The following is an 18063-nucleotide window of genomic DNA, read 5'->3' on the forward strand; positions in this document are numbered from 1 at the left end:
ATGGCTTCGAGAGACCAGGTCGAGAGTTTAACGGAGGAGGCAGTTTGTCCCATCTGTCTGGATTTCTTCACCGATCCGGTTACACTGGAGTGTGGGCACAACTTCTGCCGCTCCTGTATCACACAGAGTTGGGACAGGGAGGGGAGAAACTCCTGCCCGGAATGTAGAGAGGTGTTTACAGACCGCACCCTCAGGGTGAGTCGGGCCTTGGCGAGACTGGCTGAGAAAGCTCGAACACTGAGCCTGAATCTCAAAGAGAAGGAAAGTAAACCTCACTGCGGGGAACATCAGGAAGAACTGAAGCTGTTTTGTGAAACTGACAAGAAGCTGATCTGTGTGGTTTGTGCAGCTGGGCGGGAACACAAGTCTCACAGCTTCGCGCTGATCGCAGAAGCTGCAGAATTCTACAAGGTAAAGCAACTCAATGTTGATCGCATCATTGTTTAATTCCTTCTTTTATTGTCTCACACTTTTATTCTCTGATTTTCAAACACAATCCCAGGATCAGGTTAACGTTTCCATCCAGTCTCTCACAAAAAAGAAATCAGAGATCCAGCAAATGGAGCAGCAACAGAAAGAGAAGATTTCTGGAGTTCTGGTGAGGCTTTCCAGTTTCGATTTCCTGACCTCATGTAGATTTGATCCCTGTGACGCGTGTAATAACAGGGCAGCGCAGTGATACAAGTAGTGCTGCTGTCTCCTAGTTCTGGTGAGCGGGTTCGATCCTGACCTCGGGCGCTGCCCGTGTGGTTCACGCCTTCTCCCTGTGACCGCTTCTGATTCCTTCCACGTCTCCAATACACGCTGGTTCAATGGTCAATGGGCGACTTTAAATTATCCCTGGGAAAGTGGGTGGTGGGCGGATGAATGGGAATTAAAGGGCGCGTGAAAAGGAGGGAATTACATAGGGGGTAGAGGATTGATGGGTTATATGATTCCTGTCACGATATTTCAGAAGCATTTAGACAAAGGATTGAATTGCCAAAGCAAATAAAAAATGCACCGGAGGAATGTCACCGTCAAAGTCGTGAGGAAACGCAATCAGTGACATTATATATTTATCTTCACCTTTCATTTCACAGGAACAGTCACACAACCGTCAGTCTAAGATCACATCCCAGTTTGCTGAACTGCACCAGATTCTCACTGAGAAAGAGCAGCGCGTACTGGCAGATATCCGGGAGGAAGAGAAGAGGATTCTAAATACAATGGAGAAAAAACTTGAAGAGATTGAAGAGAATTTAAATTCCATTGAGGAGGATCTCTTTAAGTTGCAGCAACAGATGGATCAAAAGGGCAGTGTGGCGTTTCTGAAGGTGAGGGGTGACACTCCAGTTCGGCGAAGTGAAAGTTGCACTGTCACAAAATGGTGGGGGATATTTCTGAGATAAATGCTGCATTTGCCACTAATTGAGAACTGGGTAAATGCTCCGTCTGTTCCAGAGCTGTGCTGCTGTTGTTCCCAAACTAAATGGCCTCCCGTATAATCTGCGGGATCTCTGCACTGCCTGCGGTCTCCTTGGGATGAGTTACTGTGATCCTGTCACTGAGATAGCGAATGTTTGAAATTTCCCAGAAAAGATGGAAAATCTCCAGGAAATCAAAAGATCATGTGGAAAGTTTGTCCTATGTTCCCCTTTAGTGGGAAAGAATTACGCGGCGTTAAACCGATCTGTTGAAGGCTTGCTCTCGGATACACTTCATCAAGTCCTGTGATTTCCCCCCTTAACATGCCTTGAGGTCGCCAGCACTTAAAGGGACCTATCCTATCCTATCCTAATTATCCCTTTGCTCTTAAAGGGACCTATTCTCCCCCTAGTTATTATTTTGCTATTAATACACTTGTAGAATCTCTAGGGCAATGTCCAATATTTGTCTCTGTGATGATGACAATAAATGCTGGGCAATGGAGCATTTCTGAGGCTTGTTGTGATTTGTGTGAAACTCCTGCTGTTGGGATGTGGATGTCCCGTCTCAGTCTGCTCAGATTTGTGTTTTATTTCTTGCAGGAGGAAGCTGGGAGGAAGATGAGGTAGGATATGCTCTTGACTGAAATACTGCATGTTTGTGTGTAACAGCTCACAGAAATTGTTGAGGCTCAGTTTATAACCAGCTGCTAAATACTTGCAGGATTAGTGATGAAGATAGAGCACTCACAGTGACAGATGGTGCCTTGTGGATTGAAAAATTCCATCAACACTTTTTGATGAACACGCTGTGGAGAGAAACATCTGTCATTAAGCGAGGTAAAACCTGTCCAGTTTCCTCTCTTTTGTTTATAATGCCTTTTAGTAACACAGATGCAAACATTGCCGAGAGAAATTGTATTCGCCTCTACACCTCCGATGGCAGCTATCTCTCTGCCACCCAGTGCCTGAAAACGTTGCTGTTCAAGAACATTTTAGACTTTCCCTTCACAACTTAAACCGATGCCCTCGAAGTTTAGAAAACTGCATCTCCCATTACTCAGTCCGTTGGCCCAGTTCATTACGATCAGTTTAATCTTAGACAACCTTCTTCACTCGCCACCATGTCTCATGAATTTTAGTCTCATCCACAAACCTGCTAGCCATGCCACCCACATACTTGTCATTTATCTAATCATTTGTATGAATAGGGACCAACAATTGACTCATCATTGAGCATTGTGGTGCACCACTTGCGACAGGCCTCCAGTCTGAAAAGCAACTCTCTACCTCCGCCCTCTGTCTCCCACCTTCAGGCCACATGTCTACCCATTGGCTAACTACCCTGGATTCCATACGTTCCAGCCTTCCTGGCCAGCCGACCATAGAGGTTGCTGCAATTAAATTGCTAATCATACCTCCTACATTCACATCCAAGCCTTAGAAATATAACATAAACAGCAGTGAACATCTGAAATGTTCTGCCCTAGGAGGTAGTGATAGGTCAGATTATTGGAATAGGCAAAGTGAACACAGATGGATATTTGAAGGATCGACAAATTGGCAGTTATGGAGAACAGGAATTGGTGCCATTTTAGATCAGTCAGGATCACATTGAATGGCGGAGTCGGCCTGAGGAGTGGAGTCTACTCCTCCAGCTATTTTCTTGTGATCTTTAGTTTTTTTCATACCTACAGCATGATAAACCTTACACAGAGTTGAATGCGGCAAAGATTGACAATCCTTGTCCCTGGGACAATGATTTTGCTGTGCGGGGTGAGATTGGGTAGTCTAGGGCTGTGTACTCGAGCGTTTGGGTGTATTAGAGGAGATCTCGGTGAAACACAGAGTCCTTACAGGGCTCAGTGGGATGGATGCAGGGAGGATGGTTCCCCTGTCAGATGGGTTTGGAGAGCGGGCACTCTCTCAGAATGTGGGTCGCACCGTGTAGGACAGAGATAAGGAGACATTACTGCACGCAGAGACTGAGGAACGACCCTGAACCGGTGGCTGTGGAGTCATTCAGTGCTCTTGGACCTGAGAGCCATGGTTATACATTACAGAGGCTGGCCCTTTGGCCCATTGTGTCCATGACCATCTTTTCCCAGTTATACTAATCGATTTGCCCACATTCCATCGGCATTCTTCTGCACCTCAACTATTTAAATATCTCCTATATAGCGATGATATCTCACTCCACCATCTCCTCTGTAGCATGTTCCAGATATCACCCACTCTCAGTGTAAATCTATGTACTAAACCTCTCGTTTGTTTGTTTGTTTGTTCCTGAGCTACAGACAAAAAGGTGCACGCTAGTGCGACAATTTTAGGCCCACCTTACTTACCGTCGTCCCTTTGGTGCGAATGGAAAGAGTTTAATTGAAATCGGTGTTATATTTTTAAAGTTATTCACATTTTAAAGTTTAAATTTATCTCCCAGGGAGGTAGGGGGAAGGGGGGGGGGTGCTGCACCAATGCAGGGGAGGGGGGATGAGGGGGTGCTGCACCAATGCAGGAGAGGTTTGGGCCCAACTTGGTCTAGTAAAACCTAAATCTCAGATATACTTTAAAATTCCTTGCTCTCAATATAAACCTGCACTCTCATGATTTGATATCTCTGAATGCAAATAAGGTTTAGATAATTACCCTGCATCCTGCTGTAGACTTTGACAACATTCCCCACTATCCACAATTTTTGCTTCCTCCACAAACTTACTAATCACACCTCCCACATTCACATCCAAGCCATGATCATATAACATAAACAGTAAAGGTTGCAGCGCCGATCTCTACTGCACACCACCAGTCACAGACCTCCAAGCAGAAAAATCACCCTTCTACCGCTACCTTCTACCTCCAACCACCCAGCCAATTGTGGATCCATTTCACCAGCTCACCTTGGATCCCACCTGCCCTCATTTTCTGGACCAGTCTTACATGCAGAACATTGTCAGGTCCCTCAGTGAAGTTCATATATTGGTTCACAATGAGATCAGTGTGTTAGTTGTACACACCCATCAAATCCACCCGTGAATGCGCTCTCTTTCAACGACCCCACAACCACAAGTCTCCACCCATTCTGTCCAACACTTGATCATTCAACCTCTGCTTCCTTCCATGGTCCAAGCCACCCCTCCCTCCCTCTCACCCTCCACTCAAAGAAACAGGGGCAGGTCATCTGGCCCCTCGTGTCTGCCCCCATTCACTATGATCATGGCAATTCCACCCCACACCTCTACCTCCTCTTTAACAACCTCAAATTACCGCTCACCTCAATCTCCTCTTGCACCGAACTGCCCATATCTGAATAACCCACTTTATTCCTCCATCCCCACCGCAATCTTGCAATCCTCCTCACTCTCCACACTCGTCCTCCCCGTCCACCCTCCCCCACCTCATGAAATTCCCCTCTCCATCCCCGGATAAAAACTCCTGGAGAGATGTCTGTTGTCCACACGCTGTGGTCGGGGGTGAAACCCCGGGCAAGGGTTTCAGTTGTCCGCCCGCCTGTGCTTGAGGCCGAGCGGCCTCTCCCCCGGTCCCGGGGCCGCGCTGCCCGAGTCTCCCCCCGACCCCCGGGGACTCTCTGATTCTCTGCTTCTCCCCCCAGTCTCCGTCACCCTGGATGTGGAAACAGCGGGTCCGTGGCTCGAGGTGTCTGAGGATCGGAAGAGGGTGAGACGGACCCTGACCCGGAGGAGTCTCCCTGACACCGGGAAGAGGTTTACAGGCAGTCCGTGTGTGCTGGGATCGGAGGGATTCACATCGGGGAGATATTACTGGGAGGTGGAGATGGCGGGGAGTTGGTGCTGGAGTCTGGGAGTCGCCGCAGAGTCTGTGGAGAGGAAGAGACCGGTCACACTGACCCCGGAGACTGGAGTCTGGAGCATCAGTTGTGGGAGCTTGTTTGAGGCAGTCACCTCCCCTCCATCCCGTCTCCCCGATCGTCCCATCCCCGGGAGGGTGGGAGTTTATCTCAGTTACGAATCCGGGACAATTTCATTTTACCACGCGGACACCAAGTCCCATCTCCACACCTTCACTGGGAATAAATTCACGGAGAAACTTTATCCTTTCTTCATGACTTGGAATAAAACCTGGCTGACAATCTGCTCCGGTTCCGCTCCGGGTGTGTAAAAGGGTCGGGTCCCGGGGGGCGGCACGGTAGCGCAGCGGTAGAGTTGCTGCTTTACAGCGAATGCAGCGCCGGAGACTCAGGTTCGATCCTGACTACGGGTGCTGCACTGTAAGGAGTTTGTACGTTCTCCCCGTGACCTGCGTGGGTTTTCTCCGAGATCTTCGGTTTCCTCCCACACTCCAAAGACGTACAGGTATGTAGGTTAATTGGCTGAGTAAATGTAAAAATTGTCCCTAGTGGGTGTAGGATAGTGTTAATGTACGGGGATTGCTGGGCGGCACGGACTTGGAGGGCCGAAAAGGCCTGTTTCCGGCTGTATATATATGATATGATGATATGATATGACCGGCGTCATGCAGGGCCGTCTTAACGCATGGGCCTGATGGGCACTTGCCCGGGAGCCCACGAGCATAGGGGCCCCATGCTGATCTGTGTATGTTAAGTGACTTGCAATAAATAAATACTACTTTAAAAATGTAGGTTCAATAAGTGCTTTTTTCGCAACATTTTCGGTCACTAAGTGCTTCTCACGGCGATCTGTAAGTGTGGGAAGAGTGAAATAAACAGCAAGTGAAATCAGAGCGGTCGATCCGTTCATTTCAACGCGTTAACTATGTCCGTCAATGAAACAGAAATACTTTTTGTGTAATTCTGTGTCTTGTTGCTTTTTTTTCGTCTGGGTGTATGGTACACGTGACAATAAAAGACCTTTGAAACCTATATCTCTAAAACTTACTTGGAGAATTTAATGCTATTAAACTAACTCAAGTTCATACCTTCTCTTTTTTCTGATGATCGTGTAATCAGGATCTGTGATGCCATCTGCCAGCCTGATTCTCTCCTCACTTATACCTCAATCATCCCCTCCAACATCTTCAAACTTTAAACTCAAAGCTTGACACCGACTGATTGCTGAAGATAGGCACAAAAGGCTGGAGTAACCTAGCGGGACAGGCAGCATCTCTGGAGAGAAGGAATTGGTGACTTTTCGGATTAAGACTTCTTCAGACTCTATCTTCGGTTTAAACCAGCATCTGCAGTTCCTTCGTACGCATTCTGACCATTTGGAGACATGAGAATGATCAGCCATGATCACATTGAATGGCGGTGCTGGCTCGAATGGCCGAATGGCCTCCTCCTGCACCTGTTGTCTATTGTCTATTGAGAAGGGTCTTCACCCGAATCGTCACCCATTCCTTCTCTCAGAGATGTTGCCTGTCCCGCTGAGTTACTCCAACTTTTTGTGTCTATCTTTGGTTCAAACTAGCATCTGCAGTTCCTTCCTACAAATTCCGACTGATTACTGTTCACTTCAGCTTTGGTGGCAACCGGTATTATGGAAGAAAGACTCTTGCAAGGCCTCGAGTAAACAAAGCTCTATTGTTCTGCTAAACCGATATCCATGATTGCCCCAAGCCTACCTACAGCTCTTTACTAATGGGTAGCCTTAATTCTGGGCTGTAAAAATCTCCTGTAACTGGAACATATCATGTCATCCTAAAGTTAAGTTCAGTTGAGTTTATTGTCAAGTGTACCGAGGTACAATGAAAAGCTTTAATTGCGTGCTATCCGGTTAGTAGAAAGAGAATACGGGGGGGCGTGCCAATGCTTGGCTGAGTAGACATAACTTTTCAGCACTCCCGAAAACAAAGCCATAAACTGCTAAAAAAAGACGAACTAAAGGAAATCAAGTACTTTAAATTAAATCAGAAAATATACAGAAAGTATACAGAACGTACGGATGCCTTCCAAGAAAGAGAAAAGAGGAGTACAACGGCCACAGAAGCAAGGAAATCCAACAAAGGAATCAAGAAATAAAATCGAAGGTAGGTCCATAGCTCTGATGGAGCAGGGGACTGAATTTGGTGACCCCTCGGCAGGCGGTGAGACTGGGGAGGGCTCCGGTACGAAGCTGGAGTCGGCTACTCCCAGCAAGCGCTCTTTGACTCGGGGCAAAATACGAGGGGGTTACCGTGAGTTACCAAAAAGGCCCACTGTTTGCCGAGAGGCTGCTGAAGTCTGGACTTTCGGACACGAGTGATGATGAGGTAACGGGAGACCCCACTAGCAGTGGAAGTGGAAATGAGGAAGAAGAAAATCAAGAAGATACAGAGACTAATATGAAAACGATGTTTCAAGAAATTATTAACAGGCTTAAGAAAATTGAAGGAGATAACAAATTAATGAGGAGAGATAACAAGAAATTGCATAAGATTTTGAAAAAAATGGAGGAGAATTTTCAAACAGTGACAAATAAAGTGGATAATATACAAATGGAAAATGAAATGTTAAAATCTAGAGTGTCTGAGGATCAGAAGAGGGTGAGACTGACCGGGACCCGGAGGAGTCTCCCTGACACCGGGAAGAGGTTTACAGTCAGGGCGTGTGTGCTGGGATCGGAGGGATTCACATCGGGGAGACATTACTGGGAGGTGGGGGTGGCGGGGAGTTGGGGCTGGAGTCTGGGAGTCGCCGCAGAGTCTGTGGAGAGGAAGGGACCGGTCACACTGACCCCGGGGACTGGAGTCTGGAGCATCAGGCGGGGGTTGGGTGACGGGTTTGATGCATTCACCTCCCCTCCATCCCGCCTCCCCGCCCGTCCCATCACCGGGAGGGTGGGAGTTTATCTCAGTTACGAGTCCGGGACAGTTTCATTTTACGACGCGGACACCAAGTCCCATCTCCACACCTTCACTGGGAATAAATTCACGCAGAAACTTTATCCTTTCTTCGGGCCTTGGGATGAAAACAAGTGGCTGAGAATCTGCTCCGGTTCCGCTCCGGGTGTGTAAAAGGGTCGGGTCCCGCGACCGGCGTCAGGAGCGGGGCTCAGGGGCTGTGGGGCAGAAACCCGGTGGACAACAGGTCGGCGCTGAATGGCTCCCATCTAATCCCCAAATTCCGCGTCGTAAAACCCCCAGTGAGCGCGGAAATAAAACCAAGGGGAATGTAAATCTCACGTTTGCTTAGGACTCAACCCTGATTGGACTGATGCAGGATTGGGAGAAATCTGCCAACAGACAGCAAGTGACACAGCGGGGCGGGGGGGGGGGGGGGGGGGGTTGGGGGGCGTGTCCAATGCTTGGCTGAGTAGACATAATTTTTCAGCACTCCCAAAAACAAAGCCCTAAACTGCCAAAAAAAGACGTACTCAACTGAAATCAAGTACTTTAAATTAAATCTGAAAGGATACAGAACGTACTGATGCCTGGCAAGAAAGGAAAAAGTGGAATACAACTGCCACAGAAGAAAGGAATTCCAGCAAAGGAATCAAGGAAAAAATCGAAGGTAGGCCTACAACCCAGAGGGAGCAGGGGCCTGGATTTGGTGAACCCTCAGCAGGTGGAGAGTCTAGGGAGGGCTCCGGTGCGAAGCTGGAGTCTACTACTCCTAGGAAGCGCCCTTTGACTAGGGGTGAAACACAACGGGGTCCTCGCGAGCTAACTGAAGTCGTGTCTGAATCCTCAGACACGAGTGAGGATGAGGAAACGGGAGGCTTCATTAGCAGTGGTAGTGGAAACGAGGAAGAAGGAGTTCAAGAAGATACAGAGACTAACATTAAAACGATGTTGAAAGAAATTATTAACAGGCTTAAGAAAATCGAAGGAGATAACATGTTGATGAAAGATGAAGTGAAAGTACTTAGGAAGGACATCAAGGGAATCCATAAGACTGAAACAAATGGAGGAGAATTTTCAAACAATGACACATAGAGTTGATGATATACAAATGGAACATGAAATGTTAAAATCTAGAGTGGAAAAAAATGCTGCGGCAGCAATTGAAAGCAAAAAGATGGCGGAGAAGTTTGATGCCTTGGAAAATTATAACAGGAGAAAAAATGTTAAAATTGTTGGTTTGCCAGAGGGAGTGGAGGGGGAAGACCCAATCAATTTTTTCCAGGACTGGATAGTGACTTGTCTGGGAATAAATAAACAAGGTGTGATGGAAATAGAAAGAGCACACAGGGCTCTAAGACCGAAACCTTCAGCTAATCAAAAGCCAAGATCTGTTTTGATTAAATTCCTAAGATATCAAGATCGAGAATTGGTTCTGTAGTCAGTCGGGAATAACATAAGAGCGGGGAAACCAATAGTGCATGAAGGTACTAAAATAATTTTCTACCCAGACATCAGTTATGCCTTGTTGAGCAGAAAAAGAGAATTTAATAAGGTAAAAAATACTTTATGGAAGAAAGGTTATAAGTTCACTTTACTGCACCCGGCTACTTTGAAGATTACGATCAACCCTGGAGAAAATAAAAATTTCAAAAACCTTGTCCAAGCACAAGATTTTGCTGAAGAATTGCCAGGGAGAAAAGCTCAAGAAGACTTAATGAATGAATGATGATTAACTCTATTATCAGTTTCAACAATTTTGATATATTTGACATCGTGTTTGAATCTTTGCTCAAAGTTGACAAGAATTAAGAATATAAAACCAAGATAAGATAATTAACCGTTGTAACCTACTTCCTAATGTATTCTATCAATAAGATCTGTATACTATTGAGGGGACCAATTGGATTAAGGATTGTTAATTTTCAGAAGTACTTGATATATCGGGGGGGTTGGAGAAAATGGATGCTCTACAGAGATAATACAGAACAATACATGTATAATCGAATTTATAATGTATAATCGAATTTATAATGTAGGTATCATTGGGTACTATGAGTTGTAACATGAAGGTGTTTTGTTAAAATTTAAATAAAATTAATTTTTAAAAAAGCAAGTGACACAGCTGGTGTTCTGGTGCCATCGCAACAACCTGGAGCTCAATGCTCTTAAGACAGTGGAATTGATTGTAGACTTTAGGAGAGCTCCCCCTTCCCTCCCCCCACTCACCATCAACAACACCACAGTCACATCTGTGGAGTCATTTAAGTTCCTTGGAACCATCATCTCCAAGGACCTTAAACGGAGGGCCACCATCAACTCCACAGTTAAAAAGGCCCAAAAGAGGATGTACTTCCTGCGGCAGCTGAGGAAACACAATCTGCCACAGGCAATGATGGTCCAATTCTACACTGCCATCGTAGAGTCTGTCCTCACCTTCTCCATCATGGTCTGGTTTGGCTCAGCTACTAAGCACAACATCCGGAGACTGCAGCGAATCTTTCGATCAGCTGAGAAGGTTGTTGGCTGCAACCCTCCCGCCATCAACGAACTGTACACTGCAAGGGCCAGGGTAGCAGATGGGCAAGATCATCTCTGACCCCTCTCACCCTGGCCACAAACTCTTTGAAGCACTTCCCTCTGGAAGGCGACTCCAGACTGTCAAAGCCGCCACTGCCAGACATAAAACAGCTTTTTTTCCTGCGAGTAGTAGCTCTACTCAATAACCAAATGTTTGTAGCCTCCTTTTACTCTTATTTTACTTTAACTTTATTTTATTTCATTTGAGTGTTTAAACTACAATGTTTTATTCTTGATGTTTTATGCTTTATTCTTAATTGTTTACTGTATGTTCGTGTTGTTACTTGGGAGCAGAGCACCAAGGCACATTCCTTGTATGTGCACATACGTGGCCAGTAAACTTGTTCAACAAATGTGGGAAGGGTGAAATAAACAGCAAGTGGAATCAGAGCTGTCGATCCGTTCATTTCAACCCGTGAACTGCGTCACTTCTTGGTTCTGCCACTAAATGGCAGCAACGCCACCGACCACAGACCAGCTGTAACTTTGAGAATTAACTTTGACAATTGCAGAAACAACGGGAATCTGATCTAATAAGTGACTTTTGCGAACTGTTACCACACCTGCGGCCCAAACCAAATGCATGGCTTAAAATGTGGAATAAAAGCAGAAATTGCCCCAAATACTCAGCAAGTCAGGCAACATCTGCAAGGTGAAATAGACCTTACATTTCAGATCTAATACTGATGACGAATGGTGTTTCCATTTGGATTTTCAGCATCCGTGTTTTCTTTTTAGTTTTTCCAGTTGAATGGGTGATTAGAATGTGAGTCTGACCATAAACTGCCAACAAAAAATAAAACGTTGGCGGCATTCAGCAGGTTGGGCAGTATACAGTGTCTGGGAAGGGAAGGGTTAATATTTCTGAGGTGCTGTGGAACTGCAGGTAGAGCCTTTGCCTCACAGGGCCAGAGACCAGGGTTCTATCCTGACCCTGGGTGCTGTGTGTTAGGAGTTTGCACGTTCTCCCTGTGACCATGTGGGTTTCCTCCAGGTGCTCTGGGTTTCTCCCACATTCAAAAGACATGCGGGTTTGTTGGTCAATGGGCCCTCTGTAGATTGCCCTTGGTGAGCAGGGAGTGTTGCGACATTTAGCACAGTACCATCTGCTTATAATCTGCATTGGAACAGTAAGCTGTGGCTCAGATTGAACCACTCCAAGACTTTTACAATGTTCTTTCTGTATTCTGTGCCAAATCATGCCATGGGACTTATGGAGGTGTTTTTTAGAATATATAATCACGTACAAAATGCTAAAGCTACAGAACAGTTATGAGACGCCAGCATTTACAGATGCTTTCAATCCAAGAGTCAAGAGAGTTTTATTTTCACATGTTCTGTGAAGCAACGAAATTCTTACTGGTTGCAGCACAACAGAATATGTGAACATATTCACCCATATTATACAAAGGAATGCTGCAGACTGAGGAAGGGTCTCGACCCGAAACGTTGCCTATTCTTTTTCTCCAGAGATGCTGCCTGACCCGTTGAGTTACTCCAGCACTTCGTGTCTATCCCTCGAAACCTTTCCTGTCTGTGTATCTGCCCTAATATCTCTTGATTATTGTCCATTTGGGAATGCTTGTGCCTCTGATGAAGAGCGTCACAACTTCAAACATCTTGAAGATGTCAGCGTATATCCGTAGAACACTGGAACAGCACAGAACAAGGACAGGTCCTTCGGCCCACAACGATGCCAACATCAACTCTTAACAGCAGGGTATCCAACTCCAGTGGCATCTGTTCTATTGGATGGACATAGTTTCATACAGTTTAGTTCAGAGTTGCAGCTCGGAAACAGGCACTTCGGCCCACCTAGTCCGTGCCGACCAACACTATGACCATTACCATGAACACTATCATACACACTGGGGAGGTTTTAAGATTCTTAACAGAGCCAATTAACCTACAAATCTGCACATCTTTGGAGTGTGGGAGGAAACCAGATCACCCGGAGGAATCCCATGCGGTCACACGGAGAATGTACAAACTTTGCAGATAGCACCTGTAGTCAGGATTGAACCCTGACGCTGTATATCTAAAATTTAAAGGACACTTGGACAGGTACATTTTGGACAGGCATTTTGTGTCTAACCTCGATCTTTCCACTAGATGGCAGCACAGCCACGTGGTGCGACCACAGACCAGTTGTGACTTTGAGAATTAATAATAATAATAATAATGCATTACAATAATTAACTTTGACAATTGCAGAAACAGCGGGAATCTGATTTAATAAGTGACTTCTGTGACCCGTTACAACACCTGTGGCCCAAACCTAATGCGTCGAGGCTTTAAAATGTGAAATAGAAGCAAAAATTGTCCCAAATACTCAGCAGGTCAGGCAGCATCTGCAAGGAGATACAGACCGTACATTTCAGATCTAATACTGATGATGAATGGTGTTCAACCTGATTCATTATCTCTATTTCTTTCTCTTCAGCCGCTAACTGGCCTGCTGTGTATTTATTGGATTTTATGTCTTTATTTTAGATTTTCAATATTGCGTTTTTTAAAGATTTTCCGGTTCAATGGTCGATTGGAATGTGAGTCTGACCATAAACTGCCAACAAAAAAACAGAAAACGTTGTCGGCACTCTGTCCTTGTTATGAATGGGATGAGGGGGAGCAAGAGCGGAGTTGCGGGAAATGGAGAAGGCCCTAGTGAGAGCCTCATCTATAATGGAAGAGGGGAAGACCCGTTTCACCCTTGTCCACACGTTAAACCCCATCAGCCAGCATATCCAACAAATCATCCTCCAACATTTCCGTCACGTCCAACGGGATCCCACTATTGGCCACATCTTCCCATCCCCTCCCCTTTCTGCATTCCGCGGAGACCATTCCCTCCGTAACTTCCTGGTCCACTCGTCCCTTCCTACCAAAACCACCCCTCCCCAGGCACTTTCCCCTGCAACTGCAGGAGATGCAACACCTGTCTCTTTACCTCCCCCCTCGACTCCATCCAAGGACACAAACAGTCTTTCCAGATGAGGCAGAGGTTCACCTGCACCTCCTCCAACCTCATCTATTGTATACGCTGCTCCAGATGTCAACCTCTGTACATCGGCAAGACCAAACGCAGGCTCGGCGATCGTTTCGCTCAACACCTTCGTTCAGTCCACCTTAATAAACCTGATCTCCCGTTGGCCCAGCACTTCAACACCCTCTCCCATTCCCAGTCTGACCTTTCTGTTCTGGGCCTCCTCCAGTGTCAGTATGAGGACCAGCGCAAATTGGAGGAACAGCACCTCATATTTTGCTTGGGTAGTTTACACCCCAGCGGTATGAACATTGACTTCTCTAACTTCACATAGTCCCTGTTTTCCCTCTCTGTCCCCTCCCCTTCCCAGTTCTCCAACTAGTCTTCCTGTCTCCGACTAAATCCTATCCTTGTCCCTCCCCTGACATCCGTCTGAAGAAGGGTCTCGACTCGAAACGTCACCCATTCCTTCTCTCCAGAGATGCTGCCTGACCCGCTGAGTTAGTCCAACATTTTGTGTCTACCTTTGATTTAAACCAGCATCTGCAGTTTTTTTCCTTCCTTCTTCATTATAGTGTTTGCTGTAGAAGTAATTTTATTGTGCAGCCTAATATAATGAAGAATTGGCGATCGGAAACACTGATGTATTTAGTTTAAGGGAATTAAATTTTACCCGAAGCTTTTACCGAAGTTGACAGGAAGTGGTGGCGCTGCGCAGCAGCTGCGGCTCACCCGCACTCCGTTTGTGTTTTGTGTTTTTTGTTGTTTTTGTCTTAATTGTAGTGCTTAGATGTGATGTAGTGTTTTTTTGTGGTTGTGTGCTATGTGTGGGGGGAGGGGGGGAACTGTAAAATTGTCTCTTCGAAACGGAGACGCGAACTTTTTTTCTGGGTGGTGTCTCCGTTCACGCTGCGGCCTACCATCGGCCAAACACCTGGAGCTGGCGGCCTCCAGCTGGGACCATCTGGGCTCTGGTTCACATAGCCTTGGCGTTGGCTGCACCAAGCTTCAGTGCGTCCCTCAGCACGTACTCCTGCAGTCTGCAGCGGGCCTGTTGGCAACATTCCCCGACGGACAGCTCGTTCCGCTGGGAGGTCAACAAAGTTCGGGCAGACAAAAGAGCGTCTTTCACCGAGTTGATGACCTTCCAGCAGCACTCGATGTCAGTCTCTGAATGCGCCCCTGGGAACAGTCCGTAGATCACAGAGTCCTCTGTGATGGCCTGACCTTAGGAGAAGACAGCAGGGGAAGAGAAAAGACATTCTGGCCTTCCATCACAGTGAGGAGGTGACTGGAGAAGACTCACTGTGATGTGATGGATGTTTCTTTTTTTTGTTTTGTGTTGGTTTGTGATTGTGTGTGTTATTGCTTATTTTTATTGCTCTTATTGTTGGACTGTGGGTAACGGAATATCGTCCAAATTCAGATGGAACCATCTGTCAGATGTGACATGTATTGCAAATTATCCAAATCCAATGAAATGACATTGGAAATATCTATTGAATTAATCTAATAATTCAATGGAGTTAATGATACTGCAAGTCCATTTCATTTGTGAGGTCCAATACCTTGACATTTTTGCAACCTTGATCACCTGCCCCTGTTGCTTCCCTCCTTCTCCCTAATCCTCGAGGTCGCACTTTGATTGCCGCCCTCTGACCTGACATAAGAAGCTCGGAGACTTGGTGTAGAAACAAAGAGCCGCAGATGCTGGATGGTACCAAACATAGACGCAAATGCTGGAGTAACTCAGCGGGTCAGACAGCATCTCTGGGGAAAAGTGATGGGTGATGTTTCGGGTCGGGTCCCTTATTTGGGCTATTGAGGCAGGTGGGGTGGGGGTGAAGAGCTGGAGGCGACGAAAGTGCAGGACCCATTAGAGCTGGCCGCAAGAATAGCTTAGTTTAGTTTAATTTATTGTCACGTGTACCGAGGTACAGTGAAAAGCTTTTTGTTGCGTGGTATCCAGTCAGCGGAAAGACTATACATGATTACAATCGAGACATTAACAGTGTGTAATAATGACAAGGGAATATCGTTTAGTGCAAGGTGAAATCAGTAAAATCCGATTAAGGATAGTCCGAGGGTCAACAAAGAGGTGGATAGTAGTTCAGCACCGCTCTCTGGTTGTGGTCGGATGATTTCAATGCCTGATAACAGCTGGGACGAAACTGTCCCTGAATCTGGAGGAGTGCGTTTGCAAAGCTCCATATGTTTTGCCTGATGGGAGAGAGGGGGGAAGAGAAGAGGGTAAATGGCAAATGGTGCCTAGGTCGACCCATTGTCGCCGAGGGAAGGTGTGAGCTGAAGACTGGTCCATGAGAGGCAGATGCAGTGACGGGGATTAGAATGAAGCCGGAGGGAGGTCTGGATCCATCCTGATCCCGGGCTGTGAACGGAAGTGCGGGCGGCGGGTTCCGCGGCCCAACAGGTGCAAGTCAGTTACACCCGAGGCCTCGTTAGCGCCGGCCCTGTCCCTTGCTCACAGAGTCATAGAGTCACACTGTACGGAAACAGGCCTTTTGGCCCAACTTGCCCGTGCCGACCAAGATGCCTCTTCGGCACAAATCCCACCAGCCCGCGTTTGGCCAATATCCCTCTATCGTTTCCCATCCACGTACCTGTCCAAACGACGTTTAAATGCTGTTATAGTCCTGACCTCATCTAACTCCTATAGTAGTTTGTTCCATATACGCCTTCGATGTGAAAAGTTAACCGACGCGGATTTCTATTAAATCTTTCTCCACTTAACTTAAACATAATTCTGTCCGTGGGAGAAGCATGGGGGAAGAGAGAAGAAATGTTTTGCCTTCCATCACATTGAAGGGGTGTCTGGAGGAGTCACTGTGATGGATGTTTGTGTTAAAATTGTGTGTCTTGTGTCTTTTACTCTGTACTGTTGTGGCTGCGTGGCAAATGATTTTCGTTCAACTTATTTTGAATGACAATAAATGACAATTCATTCATTCATTCATCACTGCTTCCTGCCGGTAGATGAAGGTGTTGAAATCTACAGGGTAAAAGCAAACCGATTTTGATGCCATCATTGTTTAATTCTTATGTGTATGAAGAAACTGCAGATGCTGGTTTAAACCAAAGAGAGACACAAAATGCTGGAATAACTCAGCGGGGCTGGCATCATCTCTGGGGATGAGTCTCAGACCCATTCCTTCTCCCCAGAGATGCTGCCGGTCCAGCCGAGTTACTCCATCATTTTATCTCTATTATTGTTTAATTCCTTCCTTATTGTCTAACCCTTTAATCCTCTGATTTTCGAACACAAACCCAGGATCAGGTTAAATCTTTCATCCAGTCTCTCACAAAAAAGCAATCAGGGATCCAGCAAATGGAGCAGCAACATGAACAGGAGATTTCTGGAGTTCTGGTGAGGCTTTCCAGTTTCGATTTCCTGATCATGTGTAGATTTGATCCCTGTGATACGTGTACTAATAGGGCAGCGCAGTGACACAAGTAGTGCTGCCGTCGCCTAGTTCTGGTGACCGGGTTTGATCCTGGCCACGGGTGCTGCCCGTGTGGTTCACGCCTTCTCGCTGTGACCGCGACGGATTCCTTCCACGTCCCCAATACACGCTGGTTTAATGGGCAATCGCCGACTTTAAATTATTCCTGTGAATATAGGTGGTGGGCGAATTAATGGGAATTAATGGGGATGAGAAAGGGCCATTTGGCAGTGAACTGGATAAGGGGAATGGGATTGATGGGAATATGAGATTACTCTTATGACATCTCAGAAGCATTTAGACAAGCTCTTGAATTCTCAAGATAATCAAAGCTATCGATAAAATGGAAGTAAATGGGATTGGTGAGGATCCATACAGTGGCCAGTATGGATATGGTGGGTGGAATGGCATATTCCTGCGTTCTATGCCCAGATATTAATTGGCCAAATAATATTTTCCATACAGTGAGGAAACATAATACTGTGACATATTGATCTTCACCTTTCATTTCACAGAAACAGTCACACAACCTTCAGTCACAGATCACATCCCAGTTTGCTGAACTGCACCAGATTCTCACTGAGAAAGAGCAGCACGTACGGCAGATATCCGGGAGGAAGAGAAGAAGTTTGTGAATAGAATGGAGAAAAATCTTCAAGAGATTCAAGAGAATTTAAATTCCATTGAGACCGAAATCAAAAGCTTACAGGAACAGCTGGATCGGAAAGACAATGTGACATTTTTGAAGGTGAGGGGTTACACTACAGTTTTGGCGAGGTGAAAGTGCACGGTCACACAATGGTGGGTGGCATTTGTGAAATAAATGCCACATTTATCCGTGGTTCAGAGCTGGGTCAATGTTCCCTGTGTCCCAGCA

At 46.2% G+C, this 18063-nt stretch overlaps 1 protein-coding gene across 1 annotated transcript in view; it reads left to right on the forward strand.

Moving 5' to 3' along the window:
- The window catches only part of LOC144603165 (zinc-binding protein A33-like), a 39577-nt gene continuing 21514 nt past the window's right edge, over positions 1-18063 (forward strand). The window contains exons 1-4 of the mRNA XM_078416333.1: positions 1-411; positions 503-598; positions 1083-1316; positions 2010-2032. Coding sequence (XP_078272459.1) covers positions 1-411; positions 503-598; positions 1083-1316; positions 2010-2032 — 764 coding nt within the window. The remainder of the gene's footprint in view (positions 412-502; positions 599-1082; positions 1317-2009; positions 2033-18063) is intronic.

The sequence above is a fragment of the Rhinoraja longicauda genome, chromosome 19 (genome assembly GCF_053455715.1).
Source record: "Rhinoraja longicauda isolate Sanriku21f chromosome 19, sRhiLon1.1, whole genome shotgun sequence".
Lineage (NCBI taxonomy): Eukaryota > Metazoa > Chordata > Chondrichthyes > Rajiformes > Arhynchobatidae > Rhinoraja > Rhinoraja longicauda.